Source organism: Budorcas taxicolor, chromosome 18 (assembly GCF_023091745.1).
Source record: "Budorcas taxicolor isolate Tak-1 chromosome 18, Takin1.1, whole genome shotgun sequence".
Classification (NCBI taxonomy): domain Eukaryota; kingdom Metazoa; phylum Chordata; class Mammalia; order Artiodactyla; family Bovidae; genus Budorcas; species Budorcas taxicolor.
The window spans coordinates 26,455,700-26,478,768 of record NC_068927.1 but is presented as its reverse complement, the minus strand read 5'-3'; the positions used below and the strand labels follow the sequence as shown (position 1 = coordinate 26,478,768).

Here is a 23,069-nt window from a genome sequence, read left to right as displayed (position 1 = left end):
GCACCTAGAGCCTGTGCTCTGCAGCGAAGAGTATTCCCTGCTCACTGAGCTAGAGAAAGCCCGCCATACAGCAAAACAGACCACCACAGTCACAGATAAATAATCAGAAAAAAGCAAACAAAAACAAACGACAAAAAAAACCAACGCTGGTTTCTGACTCTTTATGGTCTCAAACACTTAGATGATAAATATACTGCTTTGCAGGCTGCAAGTTCAGGGTTGGTCCACAGGTGGACTAAGTGTAACAGTTGGCAGAGATGGCTAGAAAAGAAGGGGTCACTTATTCTAGGCTTCTGTAATAGCTTAACCCAGTGGATCTCAAGCTGCAGGGCTTGTTAGAACAGGTTCTGGGGCCCACCTCCAGAGATCCGGATTCCTTAGGTCTACGGTGGGTCTAAGAGTGAACATTTCTAACAAGTTCCTAGGTGATGCTGATGCTGTTGGTCTGGACACCACCCTTTAGAATCACTGACCAAGAGCTTCTTTCCTGTTGCCAAATGCATTAAGGGCATGAGAAGAATAGAGAAGGAAATTAGAACCTGAGGGAGAAGATTAATACAAATACAAAGATGAGATATGTAGCTCCTTTCCCTTCCTAACCCCTAATGAAAAACCTGGAGGCCTAAAAAGCTTTTCAATGTCTGCTGCTCCAAAATAACCCCCATTTCCACAACATTCCCTCTCCCCAAAATATGAGATAGTAGGATGAATAAGTTAACACATGGTGAGGAACACATATGAAGCTGAGAACTAGATTAATTTATAACTCCATTCCTAAAACATGTGAAACAAAATCAAATATGCCCTTTTCCTTGGTCATTTTCTTCCCCATCCTTCCCTCTACTTAGGATCTGGCTTTAATGCATGATCAATTCTCAAAACACAAGGAAGCTGTAATAGCCTTACCCAAAACAGCTATGTACTGTAAAAGAAAACTCATATACACCTTCAATATCAAGCTGAGTTAGGCACCAAAAGAAAAAAAAAGTAGAATATTAGCAGAGGCTTTAGCCAAGGGCCAAAAATAAGGAAATGCACTTTAGAACATCCATTAAGACAGCAAAATAAGAACAGGTTAGCCAGATGGATAAACTAAATTCCACCTCTTTGGGGTTTACAAATGCAGAAAACCCAAGTAATGATAGCACATGAAGAAGAGCAAGGCCTGGCTCCCACAGAACCAGCTTCTCCACACCAGCTCAACCCCACACCCAGACTCACTCTACAGAGTACACAGCGTGGGTGGGTGCACGCTGCCAGGCTGCAGGAACCATTCTAACAGCCATGATTTCACAGCTGCTACCTGACTGGAAAAAAGGAGGTACGCTCCCATTAGCAATGGCTGCTCCAGATGCCAGCCAGTCTAAAAGGCCGGGGGTGGGGTGTAGACAGAGAAAGAGAGATGCAAAAGAGAGAAGGAAAAAACCAAGAATGAAAAGAAGAAAGGAGAAAGACAAAAAGGACAGACAAAAAGAACGGAAGAAGAGACAATAGTCCAAAGGAAGGAAAGAAACAGGGAGGGTGAGCCAGAAAGCAAAAAACTGGCAAAAACTAAAAATTTCTCCCCTGACTTGCTCTGAACCCTGATAGTCTAGTCCAGCTAAAGTTTCAAATATGACTTTTGCTCCGGTTTGCCACTTAGCATTTGCTTGGCACCAGTGACCTACTCAGACAGCACAAACCAGGCTGACAGGCTCTAGTGCAACAAATCTCAAGAAACCCTGGGCCTCTTCACACAAAGGGTGTCTATAAACTATGTCAGCAGCAGTTACACTTCTGTTCAGTATCACTTTTTATTCCAAAGTATATCTCAGATGGAAACAGTGAGGTTTGTCACCAGTCTATAGTATTGCTCTTCTAAGCAGCATTTTTGTCTCTACAACTGATTTAGTTAACCAGCAAATCTTTCATGTGGAAAGGAATACATGGAAATGTCACTTCAAAGAAAACAAGTAAGAAAATGTCCAGGGGGAAAGGCAGAACCAAAACATCAAGAAATTTGACCAGTGACAAAAGAACGAGCTTAACATCTTTGCAGAAAAATAAATAAAATAATGATATTGTGGAATTTACCCAATCATCCATCCCTGAGGCTTTCCTCAGCAAGGCATGATATGAAGCATCTGGATTCAAGTTCCACCTTTGATAGAAACTAATCAATCCTGATCTTGATTTCTTCCCTTTCTAAATAAAGATGATGCCACCATCCATTCACCTCACCTCAAACACTGCAGAAAGGACTAAGACAGCGATGGACGAAGCCCACTGCAAAGCAGTATACGCATGGAAGGGTCATCGCACTGTGTCCCGCAAAGCTCACATAAATTTACTAGTCTGCTACTTTCCCCTTGATCTTCCAAATCAGGACAAAGTCATAAGACTTCTCAATAACAATTTTCCCCAGTGGTTTGAGGGGGACAGTGAAATGACATAATGATCATTCATGAAATCTGTATCAGATCTCTATTCACACATTAGAAAACCTTTTCTGTCACAGAATAAAGGAAAAGACTGTATTTTACTTTATAGGAATTGACCAATGGCCTTATGAGGGCCATTCTTATAGTCTACCTCTAACATGTTTCATGAAACAGTTCCTCACTGCTCTGTTAAAATAAGTCAATTTTCTTTGTCATTTTCAGAGATGTTTCACAGCTTCAAGTATGTGGTCCAAACAATTCAACACTCCCCAAATGCTGGCAGTCAAGAAAGTGCACTATGGAGCCATTGCCCAAGTACTCTGAACTAAGCACATCTTGCTTTTGCAATTAGATGGAAAAGTGCATTTCTGCTTCTAATGCCACTGAGTTCTCATTCACACCCTAAAAATCCCAAATTTAATGGTTTCTTGTCATCTAATTCCCTCAGCCCTCATTTACCCTCAATTCCAGTCAAGAGGTATTCAGGTTATGGAAAGGAGGGTAAAAGTCTTTCACAGACATTGATTACTTCTCTTCCAACCACTGTGAGCCCAGCTTCCTCCATAAGCAAGACATTGTAACCGCCTCTCAGCTAGACTCTGTTTTCAACTTCACGCAGGGAGAGTGGCACTGGGCATGTGCTGAGGACCACTCACAAGGAAGCAGCTGCTTAGCTGGGACCCACTCTGGCACACCACCATGCCCGCCCAGTTCCCTGCTGGTCTTCTCGTCAAGATTCTGTTATGTTAGTCTGCATTTATTTCTAAGAACTAGTTAGTCCAGGGGGTATCAATTTGCATGACTTCAGGTGACTGTCAACTCCTCACTTTTGTGCTGGCTCCTAGAAAAGCCTGATTTTGCTATGCAGAAATTCTTTCCTGTATTCTGGAGCACACACACCAAGCAGAGGGCTTTGCCTGTGTCTTTAAAGACCAAACACACATAATACCCTTAGACAGCCAAATCATATTACGAGATGTAAGATCTCAACATTCCGGCACACTGCCAGAACTTAATGGCCAGTCAGACGCTAAGTAAGGAAATGGGTCTGCATTAAACCTACAAAGAAGTCAACAATCAATAGTTCAGGACTACAGTAAAAATCTGATGTGCCCTTTAAATTGCTTCTAGCATCATCCTTCTAACTCCAGCTCAGCTTCAGAAGCAAAACAAAACAAAGATGATCAAGCAAGAAGCTGAACACAACCTATTTTCACAAGCACAAAGCCTTGGCATTTCAAAACTAAAAGCTGCTCCAGGATTTCACAGAAATCCTTTACAGTGTACCTGTAGGGCAGCAAACCTGAGAAATAATAGGCTGGGCCTTAGACAGTAAATTAAACTGACAGCTCAGCAAGCAGAAAACTACGGCAAAAAAGCCAGCACCTGGAGATAAATGGAGGAAGCAGGTTTGGCCTTCCTGCAAAACTCATCTCCCCTCAAAACCAGCAGGGGTTTGTATTACAGTTCAGAAAGCACATTCCAGCTTCTCCCTCAATCAACCTTATTTTACTACTAAGCTTATCTAAATAAGAGAGATGCCCACTATATCCATTCTCTATGAGCTTTACACTCTTCATTTTGCTCTAAATGAGCACTCAGTTATACACTCTATTTCCTATTTCTGCCACGATAGTCTTCAATATACCCTGAAAATTCACTCCTGTGCTTAAAGAGTCTACAAATGAATTTAAAATCTCATGGAATAAGGGCAAGGACTGAACTCAAACTGACAGAAGGGAGTTCAAGTCTGGCACACACAGCCTCTTAGGCCTCAGGCTCCTTCTTGGTGAAATGGGGTTAATGTAACCACCTCAGAGGGTAACTGAAAGGACTGAATGAGGAAACCCAGGAACTGCTTAGTATAGTATCTGGACACAATACATTTTTAGTTAATCTTCAGCTCTGCCTCCTTGATTTTAGCTGGAATAGAACAAGACAGAAGTTCAAACTTGTATTCGGTGCCATGTTTCACTGTACAGCAAGGAACGCTTAAAATGAAAGGAAGGGAGGGAGGAAAGGCGAAAAGAAGAAAACACACCTACTGAAACCAGAACTACCCAAGTACAGCTGAAGAAACACCCGTCCACAGTCCGCAGTGTGTAGCAGGTAACTACAAAAACTGAGAAGTAGCATTTAGAAATTTTTATAGCAACATGACAAGAGTAGTTTTATGTCTACTGACTTTAATTAAAAAAAAAAAAAAACCCAAGGCTTCCAGGAATTCCCTGGTCTAGCAGTCCAGTGGTTAGGACTCTGCGCCTTTCACTGCCGAGGGCCTGGGTTCAATCCTCGGTCGGGAACTAAGATCCCAGAAGCCGCATGGAGTGGCCAGAAAACACAAAACAAACATAAAACCAAAACCTAAGGCTCATATTCTGTCTGTGTTTAACTTCACTTTTTCTAGTAATTCATTTCACTTATTTTATCTTAGTCTGGGATAAACTGGGAAAGAAGAAAAAAGAAAGTTGAGAAGCATGGATTCTATTAGCACCTTTTGAGTACAACACCTATCACTCTATTCCTTCAAAACAAACACATGTAGGACCTCATCACAGAACCAAGTGCTACTAGTGAAGGCCTTAAACCTTTAAGGACCCACACAGCCCTGGTCATTTAGAGACTGCTTCTGCTGAGAAAGACTGATACGTACTGTGGATAACAGAGAATCTAATAAGAAATGAGAAAGCGCTCCCAGAAAACATCATACAAGTGTATTTCGGTACCTTGAGCAAATCAAGCATATTATAACCTTCCATGGTTGTTTCCACCTGTCCCTAAGAGAGCAACAGCTTTTTTAAATAGACAATTTTTTTTTTCATGAGAAGAAGGAGGAATGGAGAAAACTGTGCCCCATATCCTTGCACTTTTGCCATTCAAAGAAATAAATCAAATCAGGTAGCAATAATAAAAATCAGCCAGTGGATCCATACTCCCACTTACATTCTGCTGACCTAATCCTCCCCTTTGTGTTATAAACTAAATGAATGGTTGGGGCTAGTTGTGAATGTGTGTTATAAGACAAGAGGTTTTTTTGTACAGTTTCTTGCAAGCTGTGTCACGCCCAGCCCTGCTCTGCCGATTCTGCCGCAGTGCTTCAAGTGCTGCGGCTTTCTGCAAAGCACAGGCAGGATTCTGCTGATGGCATCTCAGCCTCACAGCCACTCTGTGGTGAGAAGCAGGGACTCGCCTTTCTGTCCTCCAAGATGATTAAAGCCGCACGTGCACTGCTGCCGGTCGTTAGTGTCGCAGACCAGGAGAGTGGGGACTCACCCAACCTCTCCACATCTGAAGTGCAAGATGGAAGCCAACCATTTGAGAGCCCGGAAAGCGCTCCAAAAAAAAAAAAAAAAAGAAAAAGGCAATACACACTGGTTCTGAGAGCTCTGCAGCAAAGGAAATTCTAAGTGCAGGTCTCGTCAGCAGAGGATGATGCCCATCCTACCTCCGGGCTTCTTTTCCCAGTCCCTGCTAAAAAACAGACAGAAGCAAAACCACAGGACTCTCCTGTCTGAAGCCCTCTCTCAGTCCCTTCACAGGATGCGGAATTTTAGTGGAGACAGGGAGAACCTGAGCTCGGAAGTTCAATGACTAGGGAGCCACATTTTGCAACCACAACCAATGGAAGGGGCCAGATCACGTTGCCGGCCTGGAAAGCCTCGGATTGAACATTCCGAAACGGAAATAAGAGATCACAGGGCGCTGTGGCAAGCAGATCCGTGTGGCGCCCAGGGTCAAGATCTGCCATCTGAGAACGACAGGCTGGTCTACAGTAAGTGTGTTCAATATCTGACTAGGTTTTAACCCCTATTTAAATCAAACAGTTCAGCCCATTTCTAGTTCCTGAAACCAAGCAATTTAAAGATACCAGACTGAAGATGACAATATATGTTTCCTATCTCCAGAGTTCTGGCATCAATAGGTATTGGCAGGTTAAGGGAGGCTGGTAAAGAGGGAGGAGATGACTCAATTCCAGTTCAAAGGCACCAGAGCCTGGCCAACACTTGAAGTGCTCTATTAAATTGTTAGATAAATATTTTAGCCATGGGCTTCTTCCAAAATACTCTTACAGAACCATTCCAACTTCTTTCTTCTTTAAGTTGGTAATTGATATTCCTCTGCTCACTACAGGATATAAGAAACCTCTGAGAAGACAAAAAAGCCTGTCATTTCCTCCCTGCTCAGAATGCATTCAGCATCCATTTACTTGTTTGTTCTGAAAGCCCTGCATTCAGGAGTAAGTGTGAATGGATAAGTAAAAAGGCTGAAATCTTCTATCCCTGGCTAACATAAAAGCAGTTTTTCACGTTTTCCACAGATGATGCCTCTAACATCCATTTTTACTACCATTTTTAATTCCATTTACAGGACACTTTAATATAATTGCATACTGTGCCACCAGACCACAACGTCTACCTTTCCCCTTATCACAAACAGGCAGGAAAATTAAGTCATTTCAGTACTTCCCACAGCAATCTGCATTAGCCCACCTAATTATAAACACAAAACAGGATGGCACATTAACCTGCCTCTGCAAAGACACTATTTTTTCCTTTTTACATGTTTACTGGCTTTTACCAGCTCTGAGATTTATTCCGGGTCAGGGTTTAATGACAAGGAACAGCAAATATGCTCATTAAGTGGGGGTGATGTGGGCGCCGCAGTGTTTCCATGAGAGACGAAGCCTAGCAGGGCTACTGCCTTGAACAAGAGCACAGGGAGCGATGCACCTGATCCACGTGCACCTCGGCCCCTACAACTGAATTTCTGCCTAAAATATACCCGGTATTTGTTCTAGGAAAGAGTTTTTCTCTCTACTAACAGGCTTTGGATCCAGTGGGAACTGGATTCATTTGCTAGTGAACCCAAGAGTATTACCTATAGGTTGTTTCAAGTCCAGGACAGAGAGCTGTTATAAGGTGGAAAGGGCAAGATTCAAATTTCCATTAAAGTCCTCTAAAAATTCAAAAGAAAGGTTAGCATGAACGTCCCACTGACTCTCTTAGGAGCAAGAGGAATATAACAAAGGAGGTTAATAAACACAAATGCTTAACTAAATAAATATCTTCACACGGTCAGATTCCATGCAATGGTCTCTTACATTTTTATATTAACATTATGTGAAAACATTTAAGAGCAAAGTCTTATTCCCTCAGAGTCCATCCATTCAAAATTCTAAATCATCCAATATTGGGCAAGATCACCATTATGTGCAGAAAAGACTGCTCAAGTATATTTAAGAGCAGAAACAATAAGGCAGGTAGGTATGTTTTGCCTACTTTAAACCATTTCTCAGAATTGTTATACAAATTTCAGTATGCAAACAGATACAACTCTTATGAATGAACCTCATCTCTTCCTTAATGTACTAAACCAGTTTTGGTAAGACCTCTCCTTGGTACACACACTTAGCAGTTTCAATTTCTAGAAACAATGCAAATGACAATGATTTACATTTCTTTAAAAATAATTCCGGATTTAAAGGAAGTCAAGAGATACCTGGAGTAACAGGCAAATTTGGCCTTGGAGTAAACAATGAAGCAGGGCAAAGGCTAACAGAGTTTTGCCAAGAGAAAGCACTGGTCACAGCAAACACCCTCTTCCAATAACACAAAAGACGACTGTACACATGGACATCACCAGATGGTCAACACCGAAATCAGACTGATTGTATTCTTGGCAGCCAAAGACGGAGAAGCTCTATACAGTTAACAAAAACAAGACTGGGAGCTGACTGTGGCTCAGATCATGAACTCCTTATTGCAAAATTCAAACTTAAATTGAAGAAAGTAGGGAAAACCACTAGACCATTCAGGTATGACCTAAATCAAATCCCTTACGATGATACAGCTGAAGTGAGAAACAGATTCAAGAGATTAGATCTGACAAGAGTGCCTGAGGAACTATGGATGGAGGTTCATGATATTGTGACACTGTACAGGAGGCAGTGATCAAGACCATCCCCAAGAAAAAGAAATGCAAAAAGTCAAAATGGTTGTCTGAGGAGGCCTTAAATGTAGCTGAGGAAAGAAGAGAAGCAAAGGGCAAAGGAGAAAAGGAAAGGTATACCCATTTGAATGCAGAGTTTCAAAGACTAGCAAGGAGAGATAAGAAAGCCTTTCTCAGTGATCAATGTAAAGAAAGAAAGGAAAACAACAGAATGGGAAAGACTAGAGATCTCTTCAAGAAAATCAGTGATACCAAGAGAACATTTCATGCAAAGATGGGCACAATAAAGGACAGAAATGGTATGGACCTAACAGAAGAAGATATTAAGAAGAGGCGGCAAGAATACACAGAAGAACTGTACAAAAAAGATCTTCACAACCCAGATAACCACAATGGTGTGATCACTCACCTAGAGCCAGACATCCTGGAATGTGAAGTCAAGTGGGCCTTAGAAAGCATCACTTCCAAAGCTACTGGAGGTGATGGAACTCCCGCTGAGCTATTTCAAATCCTAAAAGATGATGCTGTGAAAGTGCTGCACTCAATATGCCAGCAAATTTGGAAAACTCAGCAGTGGCCCTAGGACTGGAAAAGGTCAGTTTTCATTCCAATCCCTAAGAAAGGCAATGCCAAAGAATGCTCAAACTACTGTACAACTGCACCCATCTTACATGCTAGCAAAATAATGCTCAAAATTCTCCAAGCCAGGCTTCAATAGTACATGAACCATGAAATTCCAGATGTTCAAGGTGGATTCGGAAGTCAGAGGAATGAGAGATCAAACTGCCAACATCTGCTGGATCATCGAAAAGGAAGAGAGTTCCAGAAGAACATCTACTTCTGCTTTACTGACTATGCCAAAGTCTTTGACTGTGTAAATCACAACCAACTGTGGAAAATTCTTAAGAGATGGGAATACCAGACCACTTTACCTGTCTCCAGAGAAATCTGTATGCAGGTCAAGAAGCAACATTTAGAACCGAACATGGAACAGCAGACTGGTTCCAAATGGGAAAAGGAGTACATCAAGGTTGTATATTGTCACCCTGCTTATTTAACTTATATGCAGAGTACATCATGTGAAATGCTGGGCTGGATGAAGCACAAGTTGGAATCAAGATGCCAGGAGAAATATCAATAACCTTAGATACGCAGATGACACCACCCTTATGGCAGAAAGCGAAGAACTGAAGAGCCTCTTGATGAAAGTCAAAGAGGAGGGTGAAAAAGTTGGCTTAAAACTCAACATTCAGAAAACTAAGATCATGGCATCCAGCCCCCTCACTTCATGGCAAATAGATGGAGAAACAATGGAAACAGTGAAAGACTTTATTTTGGGGGGCTCCAAAATCATTGTAGATGGTGACTGCAGCCATGAAATTAAAAGATGCCTGCTCCTTGGAAGAAAAGCTATGACCAATCTAGACAGCATATTAAAAAGCAGAGACATTACTTTGCCGACAAACGTCCATCTAGTTAAAGCTATGGTTTTTCCAGTAGTCATGTATGGATGTGAGAGTCGGACTATAAAGAAAGCTGAGTGTTGAAGAATTTACACTTTTGAACTATGGAGTTGGAGAAGACTCTTGAGAGTCCCTCGGACAGCAAGGAGATCAAACCAGTCAATCATAAAGGAAATCAGTTCTGAATATTCATTGGAAGGACTGATGCTGAAGCTGAAACTCGAAAACTTTGGCCACCTGATGTGAAGAACTGACTCACTGGAAAAGACTGTGACGCTGAGCAAGATTGAAGGTAGGAGGAGAAGGGGACAACAGAGGATGAGATGGTTAGATGGCATCACGGACTCAATGGACATGAGTTTGAGCAGGCTTTAGGAGCTGGTGATGGACAGGGAAGCCTGGTGTGCTGAAGTCTATGGGGTCGCAAAGAGTCGGACATGACTGAGCAGCTGAACTGACTGACTGAAGACACTGTTCACCCATTCAGAATGCCCCTTCCCTCAACTAATTCAAGCCAGGGAAAGCTTACTGCATTCTCCCCTCAGTATTAATATTTTGCCAGTACTAATCCTGAAGAACTGCTATTAGCATACTAATCATTCTAGGCAAGTCTGACCCTCTTTTCAACAAACTGCCATAGGATTTCTGGAACCAATTCCCTACCAACAACTTGCCAGTACTACAAACACACAATTATTAATAGCACTCAACCACTTTTCCTCTTAGCTGTTATATATAGCTGCATTTAATCAGCAGTACCTTAATTCTGAAGGTATAAAATTAAAATATAAACCTCAAAAATAACAATTTAGGTGATAAGGGATTATAACACCGGTGATTTGTTTTATACTTAACCAAAGCCATTTAGTTTCTTCTGGTTATTTACAAGATAAGCTAAGAGTGGTTTGAGCATAACTCTACATTTCCAAGGACAGAAAAAGGAAGGACATAATGAATATTTTACTATAGATACAGTGTGGTAAGCAGAACAAGTTTTTAACAAATCAATTATTATTGCACTATTAGTTTTATATGTGATACATCAGTTCCCTGACTCATTTTCTTATAGCTATTTTCCTCTCTTTTTAAGACTTTTTTTTTCTCTTTACTTATACAGGACAGATTTCCATTTGGAAATTTAGCAGACTATGAAGATCTTTAGTTCTGTATAGGGTTTTTGTGTATAGAAGGGGCTGTATTTTCATTTATCAAGATTTAAAGTGGCTGCTAAGTCAATTCCTATAACATAATCTAGGTTGCTGTTTACTTTGTGGGAGACCATTCAGAAAGTTTTGTTTTTTCCTAAGCAGGAAAGCCAACATGCTACATTTGGAGGCGATGGGAAGAGAGATCTGAGACTATGAAAGAGGTGGCATCTAAGGAAGGCCTTAAGAGTGTCAGACTGAAAGGGGGCTCAGACATTTTCAGAGGTGCTACTCCACACTAAAACAAGGTGGTGAGCAAAGGCCTCAAGTATAAAAGGAAAGCAGAGCGGTTTGGTAACCTGGTTAGCCGAAGGAGAAACCTCTTTCTCACCCTCAGTACTCCCTCCCCTCCTAAATTTAATGCTACCTGTCCTTACCCTGAAAACCAAAGTACTTAAAACTATTTTAAAAAATCAAGCTGTTTCTAGCAGTCAGCCTCACCTTTCAAAGGCCTGAAAGAGAGCTGAAGATGAGATCAGATACTTGACTGAGGTTTGCAGTCCCTGGAACAACTAACAACAGATGCCTTATCCTGACACTCCAGTCCAGTTGTGAAACATACAATGTTTCATTTCAGTTAATTTATAGTTTTACATTTTCTGGCACTGTTAGTACAGTGGGTTAGAGTAGCTATGTCTAAGTCCCAACTCCTGGTACCAGTGAATGTGATCCTATTTGGAAATGGGGTCTCTGCAAATGTAATTACGATAAGGATCTCTAGCTAAGATCATCTTGGATTTACTGTGGGCCCTAAATCCAATGGCTGGTGTTCTCAGAAGGGAGAAGTGGACTGACACACATGAGGAAAAAAGAAAAAAAAACCTACGAAGATGGAGGCAGACTACACCTATGCTGCCACAGATCGAGAGAAGTCAGGAGCAACCAGAAGCCAGAAGAGGAAGGAGTCTCCTCTAGTGCCTTTGGAGGGCTCTGCCAACACCCTCATTTCAAAGTTTTGAGCTCCAGAACGGCGAGAGAATGAATTTCTAATGTTTTAGGCCACTAAGTCTGTGGTAATTTGTTATGGCAGCCATAGGAATCTAAGTAAGTTTAGTAATAATAATATTATATTTTGGTCTAATGCCATTTGGAAATATTGCAGCCTAATGCCAAGAAACTGCAGCTCCCATTTTTATGGCCAGCCCAAGTTATTTCTGCACAGCTTTCTTGAAAAACACATGTAATCTAGTGAAAAAGCCCAGAACACAACTGAACTGTGTAACTGTGTACTTTATTACTATATAATACATATCATCCATGGTACATTAGGTCTGTTCAGATCACAGTAAAAATGTGCAGTCTACCCTCAATATTTTTTTTCCCAAAGACAGAAGTGAGCAAGAAGATCTCTGCGAGAGGAACCGTACTTGCAAGCACCACAAAGTCACTCAGAATAGAGCAGTAGTTGCTTTAGTACCATATCCTGTTAACCATTATTGCTCTCCATCTCTATTACAGCAAACGTGCAGGCCTTCTTTATGAACATTTCCAAAAATTAAATCAATAAACATTTTAAAAAATTCCACTAGTATCATCCAAACATATATTTAAGTGGGTTTATTTAAATATATTACCTTTGCTGGCCACAGCAATTTAAAAATGCATTCTCAATGCATGCCAAGATCACTGATTATGATAAACAACAAAAGACTTGTATTAATTTCAAGCTCCATTAGAAAGAGAAGGAAATACAATCAATGTTTGCCAAACAGAAAAGGACAATCTATTCATGGAAAAATGCCTTTTCAAGCTTATAAGTAACGCAAACATTGGACAATACAAAGTCTTGGGCAGAATCTACCAAAGGCTCCTTCAGCATTTCCTTTTATGAATTTATATGCTGACATAATAAATTCACTCTGACTGACACTCAGTATATGAGATTAGGGTGTGTTCTTATCTCAGAACTACATAGTTGGAAAACATGACATTCATATACAAAAACTGATCAGATACAAAAACTGATCAGATTTATACTATGTGAATCATTATTTCAATAAAGCTGGTAAGAAAAATAAGTGAGAAGAAAGTGTCCATCAAAAAGCATATCTAAAAAAAAAAAAAGCATATCTGGTTTTTCAAACTGAAAATGTCCAAATTAACTCTTCCTGGATAATCAATACATGAAGAGAAGAATTAAAAGGAGGATCAGTCCTGTGAAGGGGGAAAGCTGGCTTGGCTCCTATATCTGATTACTACACAGGAAGTCAGGCAAGGACATGATACTATATCGTGTACAGGAAGTTAAGGTATAGGTCAACTGAGCCACACGATATAACTTAAGACTTCAAATCTCTATCAACCACTAGCGCTATCTCAAATTAGGCCAAAGACTCAGTCCTTTGAAAGTTAAATTTTCTTCTTTAAGGCTCTGTTGGCAAGAAGATGAAGTCAACAGAGGATTTTATTTTGAAACTAGTTCGTCTTAAATCTTTACTGCAGGTCTAGATGATCAACTCCCAAATAATCAAAACTTATCTTAGAGCAGCCAACTCACATTTTTTAAAATACTCCAGAACAGCTCAACTGAGAGGTTAAATTCTGAAATGGAAGCATCCTTCCTCTCAAAGTTCAAAGGTTTCACAGAGGGGGCAGGACCAAAACTCTTAGCCATGCTCATTCCAAATCAAGAAACTTTCTCTGATGTGACCAAGCATGCACTGCTAGGAAGCCACCTAATGGGGCTGTTGAAGGACAGTGTTCACACATAACGTGGAAGGTTAGAATAAATCATTATTACCTAACATATCTGTAAACCTGTCAATCCCTCAAAGTGAAAAATGTAACACATCAAAGGGAATTCATGAAGTGCCTCACTAAACATTGTTGGGTATTCCAAATATGCATTACAAATATGCCAAAGAAAGTCAAAAAAGCAGTTTTTAAAATAAACAACTTATCTGGCATCTTAAACATTAAAAACAACTCAAATAACAACCTTTCAGTAAGTGCCATCTCTTTCCACACTATTGGGATTCTCCCCTAAATACATGGTGATTATTCAAATTATTTCAACTATCTCCCATTCACCCACCTTGATCCTGTTGTAAGTACTGGGTTGGCCAAAAAGCTCATATGGGCATTTCCACAAGATGTTATGGGAAAACTCGAAAGATCTTTTTGGCCACCCCCAATATTTGTTTACAGGGCATTAAGCAAAATAGGTGGAAAGAGGAACAGTTAAAACTTAAAAAAAAAAAAAAGAGGCAATTATACATGCCATTTTAAGATTACACGGAAATAAGAAAGCGTCTGTAAGGTGAGAGGCAAATATAATTTAGCTTATAAAACTGGGAAAAACTGAATTTTCATAGTCTGGGAACATATCAAAAACACAGAAAATAATGAACATCTGTAGTTATTTAACTCTCAACTCAAAGTCTAGGGTTTTAGGTTTCTGAAGTGGAATAAATGCAATAGCACTGTGGCCATTAGATGGATTAAAACAGTTCTTGAGAAGGATGGTGGGGTGAAGTGTTTCAAATTGAGCCCAAATAATAAAAGATCCATTCGTACTAGGATTTGCCTCTGTAGGACCTGCATCCTTTTATCTCAAAGGTAAATCAATGACAAAAATAGTATCCCACCATCCCTTCACTCTAACACAAATCAGTGTTCCAATTCCTCAAAACTAAATGGATCACAAGATTTTTCCTTAACAATTTTGGACACACACTCACACAGCCACTAGTTTCTGATTAGATTAACATAGCAATCAATTGTGCCAGTGGCATGCTAGGCTAAATGAGGCTGGAGTGCTCTATCAGGCCATTTCCTGGGGCCACTAATGGAGCCAGACACTTCCTAGAAATCACTAAGTGGGTTTCAGTAAATAGTACTTAAGTTTTCCCCAGCTCTTTGCCAATGCATACAAGCAAGATGCAGAAAAGAAATGTAGAAGAGGAATAGTAAAATTATTTGAGATCTAGCAAAGAAAGTAAGCGAAACTTACAACTAATGTCTCTGTGCCTTGGATTAAGCCCAAAGAAGGAAGACAAACCTGTGCTCATAATTACAATAATTTAAAAAGTGCAGGTCGGAACTGCTTCCCTAAATTCAGTCTTGCAGAGCACTCTGAAAATAATCCAATGTTCCTCCAAAGCTGAGCCTCTCATTCTCTTAATATTTGAAGAAGAAAATTAACAAAGAAATATGGAATTACTAAACCAGCTGGTGAACAAAGGGTCAGGGCCCTCAGCCTGGGTTGCACGCTCAGGGTTTCACTGCACCAGTCCTGTGCCTGGCACCCCTTACCTGAATATCTGTATCCTTCACGGGCTCAAGAGGCTCGAAAGTGGTGGCTGCACTCAGACTCTCCAATCGCTGTGAGATGTGGGATATGTCAAGTCCCCGAGACCCAAGGAGAACTGACCTATATGAGGATACAGGACAGGGAGAAAAAAAGAATTAGGACATTTAATGTACTTTCTAAAATATTAATGAGTATTTTTAGTATAAAACATCTTATAAGCTGCATGAATACTTTTGTATGGTTGCTTTATACCTTTCCAAAAACATCTACCACCTGGTATAACAGACACAACATTGCATTTTTTAGTAAGAGTTCTGATCATGCCTAAATTAGTGTGAGGGACCTATACAGGATAAAATGATAGCATATCAACAAAATCATAGGCTAAACTGCTCCAAATATTTGACAGTGAAGAAAACTGTGAGGTGGGTATTATTCTCAATCACTGTTTTCCAGATGGGGGAACCAAAGTGCAAAGAGGTTAACCAACTTATTCAAAATCACACAGCCAGGAAACAGCGGAGCCAGGTCACCAAGCTCCAGAGCACAAACTCTTAACCAGCACACTATATTTACAGCCTCTGTGCAGACAGATGTAGTGAACCTCAAAGTTTTAGAAGCTTCAGGAGTAACCTAGTTCAAACTTCATTCATTAAGGAAACTAAAAGTCCAGGGCAATCAACAACCTGCAAAGGGCAGTAAAACCAGAATTCAAGGCCAGTTCTCCAAAGATTCTCTTCAAAAGCCAAACATCATGTAAAGTGCAGCTTCAAATTCCCCCTCTGTTGCCCAGTCCAACACGTGACTAATAAATGCTTTTCAAGAGAAATGAGAATAATACAGCTGGCTCTATGCCTACTTACTTGAGAAATGTGACAATGGAGACCAAAAAATAACTATAGAGTCTCACTAATATCCAGAACACTTTCTGGCAGAAAGAAATCTAGGAAGATTAAGGTGTTTAGACTGCTGCTTTTGGATTACGGTTTAATACCTCAACATTCCACTGACAGAGTCTCTGCTCATTCTGAGTAACTCAGAAGAAGCAAGACCACCTGGCAGCACAAGTAACCCTAACACCTATGGGTGTTACACTGAAGAAGACCAACTCTGAACACACTTACTGGAGAAATGAAAGGACTTCTCATGCTTATTTCCACTGTGCTAAGTACACTAATGGTACTAAGGGCCACTAACAGGTGATGTGCACCCAGAGGACTCCATACTGTGGATTCCTGTCTCTTCCATCAGAATGGTCAGCTATGATGCCATCCCTGGCCTCCCCTCCAGGCTATCATTTCAAGCAGATAATCTTGCCTCTCTCTTCTAACAATCCTTGACAGCTAACTTCCTAATACAATGGTTCCCAGTCTTGGTTGTACGTTAGAATCACCTAGACAACTTCCCTCCCAATGATTTTGATAATGCTGGATGAAGACTGGAGATTGGGTATCAATATAATGCTCTCCTTCCTTTTTTAGTAACACCTTTACTGAGATATTATTCACATATCACACAATTCACCCACTTAAAGTGTATAATTTCATGGGTTTCAGTGTATCCACAGGGTTGTACAACCATCACCACAATCTATTTTAGAACATTTTCATCACCCTCCCCCCTCCTAATTTTCCGACAACCCATCAGCAGTCATGGGAATGTAAGATGCTCATGTCTCAACAAATCTCTCCCCAACCTCTGGCAACCACTAATTTATTTTCCATCTCTCTAACTTTTCCTATTCTGGACATTTTCTATAAATGGAATTATAAAATATGTGGTTGCTTGTGACTGGCTTCTTTCACTTAGCATATTTTCAAGGTTCATCCATGTTGCAGCATGTATCGGCACTTTATTTCCTTTTATTATTGTACAGTGCTCCATTATATGAATATGCTATATCTTCTATTTATGAACATATCCATTAATCAGTTGAAAGACAGCTGGGTTGTTTCTACTTTTTGGCTATTATAAGAATGCTGCCATGAACATTCATGTACAGGTATTTTTTTTTTTTTTATATTTATTTACTTGGCTGCACTGGGTCTCGGTTATCTTGGTTGTAGCATGTGGGATCTAGTTCCCTGACCAGGGATTGAACCCAGGCTCCTTGCACTGGGAGCACAGAGTCTTAGTCGCTGGACCATCATGGAAATCCTTATACAAGTTTTTACATTAATATATGTTTTCATTTCTTGTGAGTATATACCTAGGAGCAGAACTGCTAGATTATATATTAATTCCTTGTTTAACCTTCTAAAGAACGGTCAGACTACTTTCCAAAGCAGTTACACTATTTCATATTCCCATAAGCAATGTACGAGGGTTCCAATTTTTTCCATATCTTTGCCAATACCTGTTATTACCTTTTTGATTGCAGCCATTTTAGTGAACTCCCCCTTTTAAACTATTATAGGAAAAATCTTACTATTTTATTATGAAATAATAAACCTTGTACATATTGCTGTTGTTCAGTCGCCAAGCCATATCCAACTCTTTGCCATCCCATGGACTGTAGCATGCCAGGCCTTCCTGTCCCTCACCATCTCCCAGAGTTTGCCCAAGTTCATGTCCATTCCATTGGTAGTACCATCCAACCATCTCATCCTTTGACGCCCTCTTCTACATCTGCTCTCAATCCTTTCCAGCATGAGGGACTTTTCGAATGAGTCGGCTGTTTGCATCAGATGACCAAAACACTGGTACCTATTACTGCTTCAAAAATTAGCATGTTGTAGCCAAGTTTATTTCATCTACATCCCTACCCACTTTCTTCTCTCTACCACACAGATTATTTCAAAAGAAATCCAAGATATTCCTCCAATTATTTAATACTTTTAAGATTTGTGTTTGTTTGAATAGAACACAAATTAGTTCTCTACTTGCAAATAACTGATATGCCTCCAAGTGTCTTTTCATCTACATAGGCTGCCCCTCTGTCTCATTTTTTTTTCTTACAATTGCTTTGTTTGGAGACTCTAGTTCATTTGTCCTGTAGAACAATGCTACTCAAACTTGAAACGTGCATGTGAATCACCTGGGAAACTTGTTAATATGCAGATTCTGTTTCAGCAGGTCTGAGAGAGAGCATAAGCGTCTCCATGTCTAAAAAGCTCACAGATGATGCTTATGTTGTTGATCTATGGGCCACACTCAAAGTAGCAAGGATGTAGTTTCCCATATAACAGGTTTTACTGACTGCATCCCCATGATGTAATTTAGCAGGGTCCTTTGGCCTCTCCTATCCAATTTCCTGTAAATTGAAAGTAAGTGCTGACAGTCAGATCAGATTCATGTGGCATTATTTTATTTTTTTTTGGTTCGATTACTTCAGACTTTTATCAAGAGGTATGTAACGTCTGATTACCTCTTTTTGGAATGTTACCAGACGCTGATGATCACTGCTGAGATTCATTAATTCCTTAGAGGTTGCAAAATGGTGGTATTCTATCTTTATTAGCTGGAATATTTCCCCTCAGAGACGCTCTTCATCAACTATGTGGTTACTCTGAATAATGAGTTGATTCTCTAGCATCCTCCAAAGGTGACTGATGAGTCTTGCTTTAGTATCATTATGAACTCATGAATTTAAACATATTTGATGTATTTCACTCCATGCAGTTACTATCTTTATCATGTTCAAAATCATCTCATCTTTGGCTAATAGAAGCCTTTTCAAGTTGGTTTCTGAGATCTTTTGACATGACTCAAGGGGAACTTCATAACTTCCTTGCCATCTGGTATAAGTTCATCTTACACAGACCTGGAATTGGTCAACTCTCCAAAGAGCCCCAGTTACTTTTTATTAAGAAACGGAGTTTTAGAGTGCACTCTCTGGGCACTAAGACTGCTCACTGCCACACTGTTTCTAAGCCTTCAACAGGCAGAGCTAGAAACAGAGTTTTTAATTTTGTTTCAGCTTCCTTGAGATAAATTATATCATGAGTTCATATTGACACTTTAAATTCAAAATTAAAAACCTACAGTTTTGGGTTAACCTCACAGATTCTCTATCTGCATCTCTCCCTTCTCTTATACCAAAAGTCCTAGTTCTCAACATTACCACCGTAACTATCTACTTGCTTTATCCTACACTATATACACAACAGTCTCAAAACAACAGTATTAATCCCTCCACCAACAATACCATTATTGAAGACTGATTAAGATATTACTTGGAAATGTTCCTCTCTGAATGGTTGTGTCATCAACTGAATGAGAATTTATTTTTTGAAATTTAATTGTTTTACAATTATGCAAAATATTTAAACAATTTCAAAGTCCAAAAAGAAAGTCCCTGTCTTCTCCATCTTATTTTTTCCCTTTTCCTATAGGTAACCGTTTGTGTTAATCACATCTTTTTACTTTCTGTATTTGCTGCTTTGACATCTGGGGCCATGCTGATACTGGAGGGACTGCCTCTCCCAGGTTCGCTAATTCCTAGAGGCCTGCAAGCACATATAACATATGCATACTAATCAATCCAGAGCCCATACCTCAACCACCTCCTTCACTGGGACACTATCTTCTTCCCTAATCATCTCAGGGCTAGGTACCAAACAACCAGAGACAGCGCTTTTACCCTAGAGCCCACCAAGGTGATTCAAACTAGCCAATCCTAAGCCTGCTCACCATGCCTTCTTACAGAAACCACAGTAAAGGCTTTTGTCCACGTGTTCCCCTTACTTCATTTGCCCCAACTGACCTCAGTGCTTCCTCAGTGGCCCTGCATAGCACGCTCTGCCTCCTGTTTCTGGAGAAATGTGAGTAGAAACTTCTTCCCTCATGACAGTCATATCCCTGTCTGCATGTCTTATCATACCTTATTATAGCAAACCTTCAGTTCAGTTCAGTTGTTCAGTTGTGTCCGACTCTTTGTGACCCCATGAATCACAGCACGCCAGGCCTCCCTGTCCATCACCAACTCCCGGAGTTCACTCAAACTCATGTCCATCGAGTCAGTGATGCCATCCAGCCATCTCATCCTCTGTCGTCCCCTTCTCCTCCTGCCCCCAATCCCTCCCAGCATCAGAGTCTTTCCCAATGAGTCAACTCTTCGCATGAGGTGGCCAAAGTACTGGAGTTTCAGCTTTAGCATCATTCCTTCCAAAGAACACCCAGGGCTGATCTCCTTTAGAATGGACTGGTTGGATCTCCTTGCAGTCCAAGGGACTCTCAAGAGTCAAATAGTTATATACATTTGTGTTTTCTACTTTTTGAAAACAGTGTTACTGAGACATAATCCACACACTATTTAATCACCCACTGAAAACGTGTAATTCACAGATACATGTGTATGTATGACTGAATCACTTCTGCTGCACACCTGAAACTAGTAACATTGTTAATCAATTATAATATAAAGTAAAAACTAAAAGTAAATTGTAAAAAATGGCAGAATGTTGATATGATGGGTGATGGGTACCTGGTTTATACTGTCTCCTCTACTCTCGCGAATGTTTTAACATTTCCATAATAAAAGGGTTAAAAAGAAGTGTGATGGGGTGAGTGGGAGGAAATCTCAAAAAAAAGAGTGGGTTTTAATATATTCACAGATTTGCACAACCAACACTACAATTAATTTTAGAATCTTTTCATTACCCAGAAAAGAAACTCCTTACCCAGAGCAGTCACTCCCTAGGCCCCCTCATCTATCACTCCCTTGACAACCTCTTAATTACTCTCTTGTTTCCATATATTTGCCTACTCTGGACATTGCATGTAAATGGTACTATAGAGTATATAGTCTTTTGTGACTGACTTCTTTCACTTGGCGTGTTTTTTCAAGGTTCATCCATGTTGGAGTATGTATTAGCAGTTTATTCTTTTTTATTGCCAAACAGTATTCCATTATATGATATACCACTTTCATTTATCAATTTATCAGTCGTTAGACATTTGGATTGTTTCCCCTTTCTGGCGACTACAAGTAATGCGGCTATGAACACTCATGTACAGGTTTCTGTGTGGACAACTGTTTTCATTCCTGCTGGGTATATGCCTGGGAGTGGAACTGCTCGTTTATATGGAAACTCTATAGTTAACCTTTTGAGGAACTGCTAGACGGTTTTGTAAACTCTGCACCACTTTACATTCCTACTGACAGTATATGAGGGTTTCAATACTTTCCACATTCTTTCCATTTGTTATTACCTATCTTTTTGACTACAGCCATCCTAGTGGGGGTGAAGTGGTATCTTTCTGTGGTTTTGCTCTGCAACTCCCTCATGATTAGTGAATTGAACATCTTTTCCTTTGTTTACTGGACATGAACAGATCTCCTTTGGAGAAATGCCTATTCAGATCTGCTCATCTTAAAACTGGGCTGTCTTTTGGTGCAGCCACTATGTAAAACAATAAGGAGGTTTCTCAAAAGAAAAAATGCTAAAAACAGAACTACCATATGATCTAGCAACTTCACTGGGGATATATACTTGGCAAAAATGAAAACATTAATTCAAAAAGATACAGGTATCCAATGTTCATAGCAGCACAGTAGCCAAGATATGGAAACAACTCAAGTGCCCATCCACAGGTGATAAAGATGTGGGGTGGGGGGGGGGGGGTGTGTGTGTGTGTATATGTATATATGTACACAATAGACTATTATTCACTCATAAAAAAGAATGAAAATTTGCATTAGCAGCAACGTGGATGGACCGAGAAAGCATCATACTTAGTGAAATTAGGCAGAAACAAATACTGTATGACACCACTTATATATGATAGCTAAAAAATAATACAAGCAAATGTGCCTACAAAACAGAAACAGACAGATACAGAAAACAAACTAATGGTTACCAGAGAGGAGAGGGAAAGAGGGAGGAGCACATTAGATATGGGATTAAGAGACACAAACTACTACACATAAAACAGACAAGGAACAAGGATATATTGTAGAGCACAGGGAATTATAGCCATTATCTTTTAACAACTTTCAATGGATGATAACCTGTAAAAATACTGAGTCACAATGCTGTACAACTGAACTAATATTGTAAATCAATACTACTTCAAAACAGAGTTGTCTTTTTATCATTGAGTTGTAAGAGATTTTAATATATTCTGGATGTAAGTCCCTTATCCAATATATAATATACAAACATTTTCTCCCCATTCTGTGGGTTATTTCCTTCCCTGATAGTGTCCTTTAAATCACACAAGCTTTTTAATTTTGATGAAGTTCAGTTTATTTTTGATTCTGTCACTTGCGCTTTTGGTTTCATATCCAAAAAGGCTCTGTCTAACCTAAGGTCAGGAAGATTTATGCCTATGTTTTCTTCTAAGAGTTTTAAAAGTTTAAAGACAAATACCGTATGATTTCACTTATATGCAGAATCTCAAAACCAAATCAAGTGAACAAACATAACAAAACAGAAATAGACTCATAGATTCAAAGAACAGGTGGTTGCCAGAGGGGAGGGAGGTAGGGGGAATGAGTGAAATGCAGGGAGGGAGATGAGGAGGTACAAACTTCCAATTATAAAATAAATGCATCACTGGAATGAAATACACAGAATGGGAAATACAGTCAATAATACCGTAATAACTTTGTATGGTGAGATGGTAACTAGACGTATTGTGATCATTCTGTAAAGAAATATCGAATCACTATGTTATACCTGGAATTAACAAAGTGTTCTAGGTCAATTATACTTCAATTAAAAAAAAAGATTGTTGTGGCCATTTCAGGTTCCTTGAATTTCTATACAAATTTTAGGATCAATTTATAAATTGCTGCAAAAAAGCCACCTGGGATTTTGATAGGAATTGCATTTAA

The 23,069-nt window shown here is 39.8% G+C and overlaps 1 protein-coding gene across 1 annotated transcript in view; it reads right to left on the bottom strand.

The window, feature by feature from the left end:
* NUP93 (nucleoporin 93) overlaps positions 1–23,069 on the bottom strand; it is a 104,056-nt gene that overhangs the window by 59,557 nt on the left and 21,430 nt on the right. The window contains exon 3 of the mRNA XM_052655674.1: positions 15,292–15,409. Within this exon, the coding sequence (XP_052511634.1) occupies positions 15,292–15,409 (118 nt within the window). The remainder of the gene's footprint in view (positions 1–15,291; positions 15,410–23,069) is intronic.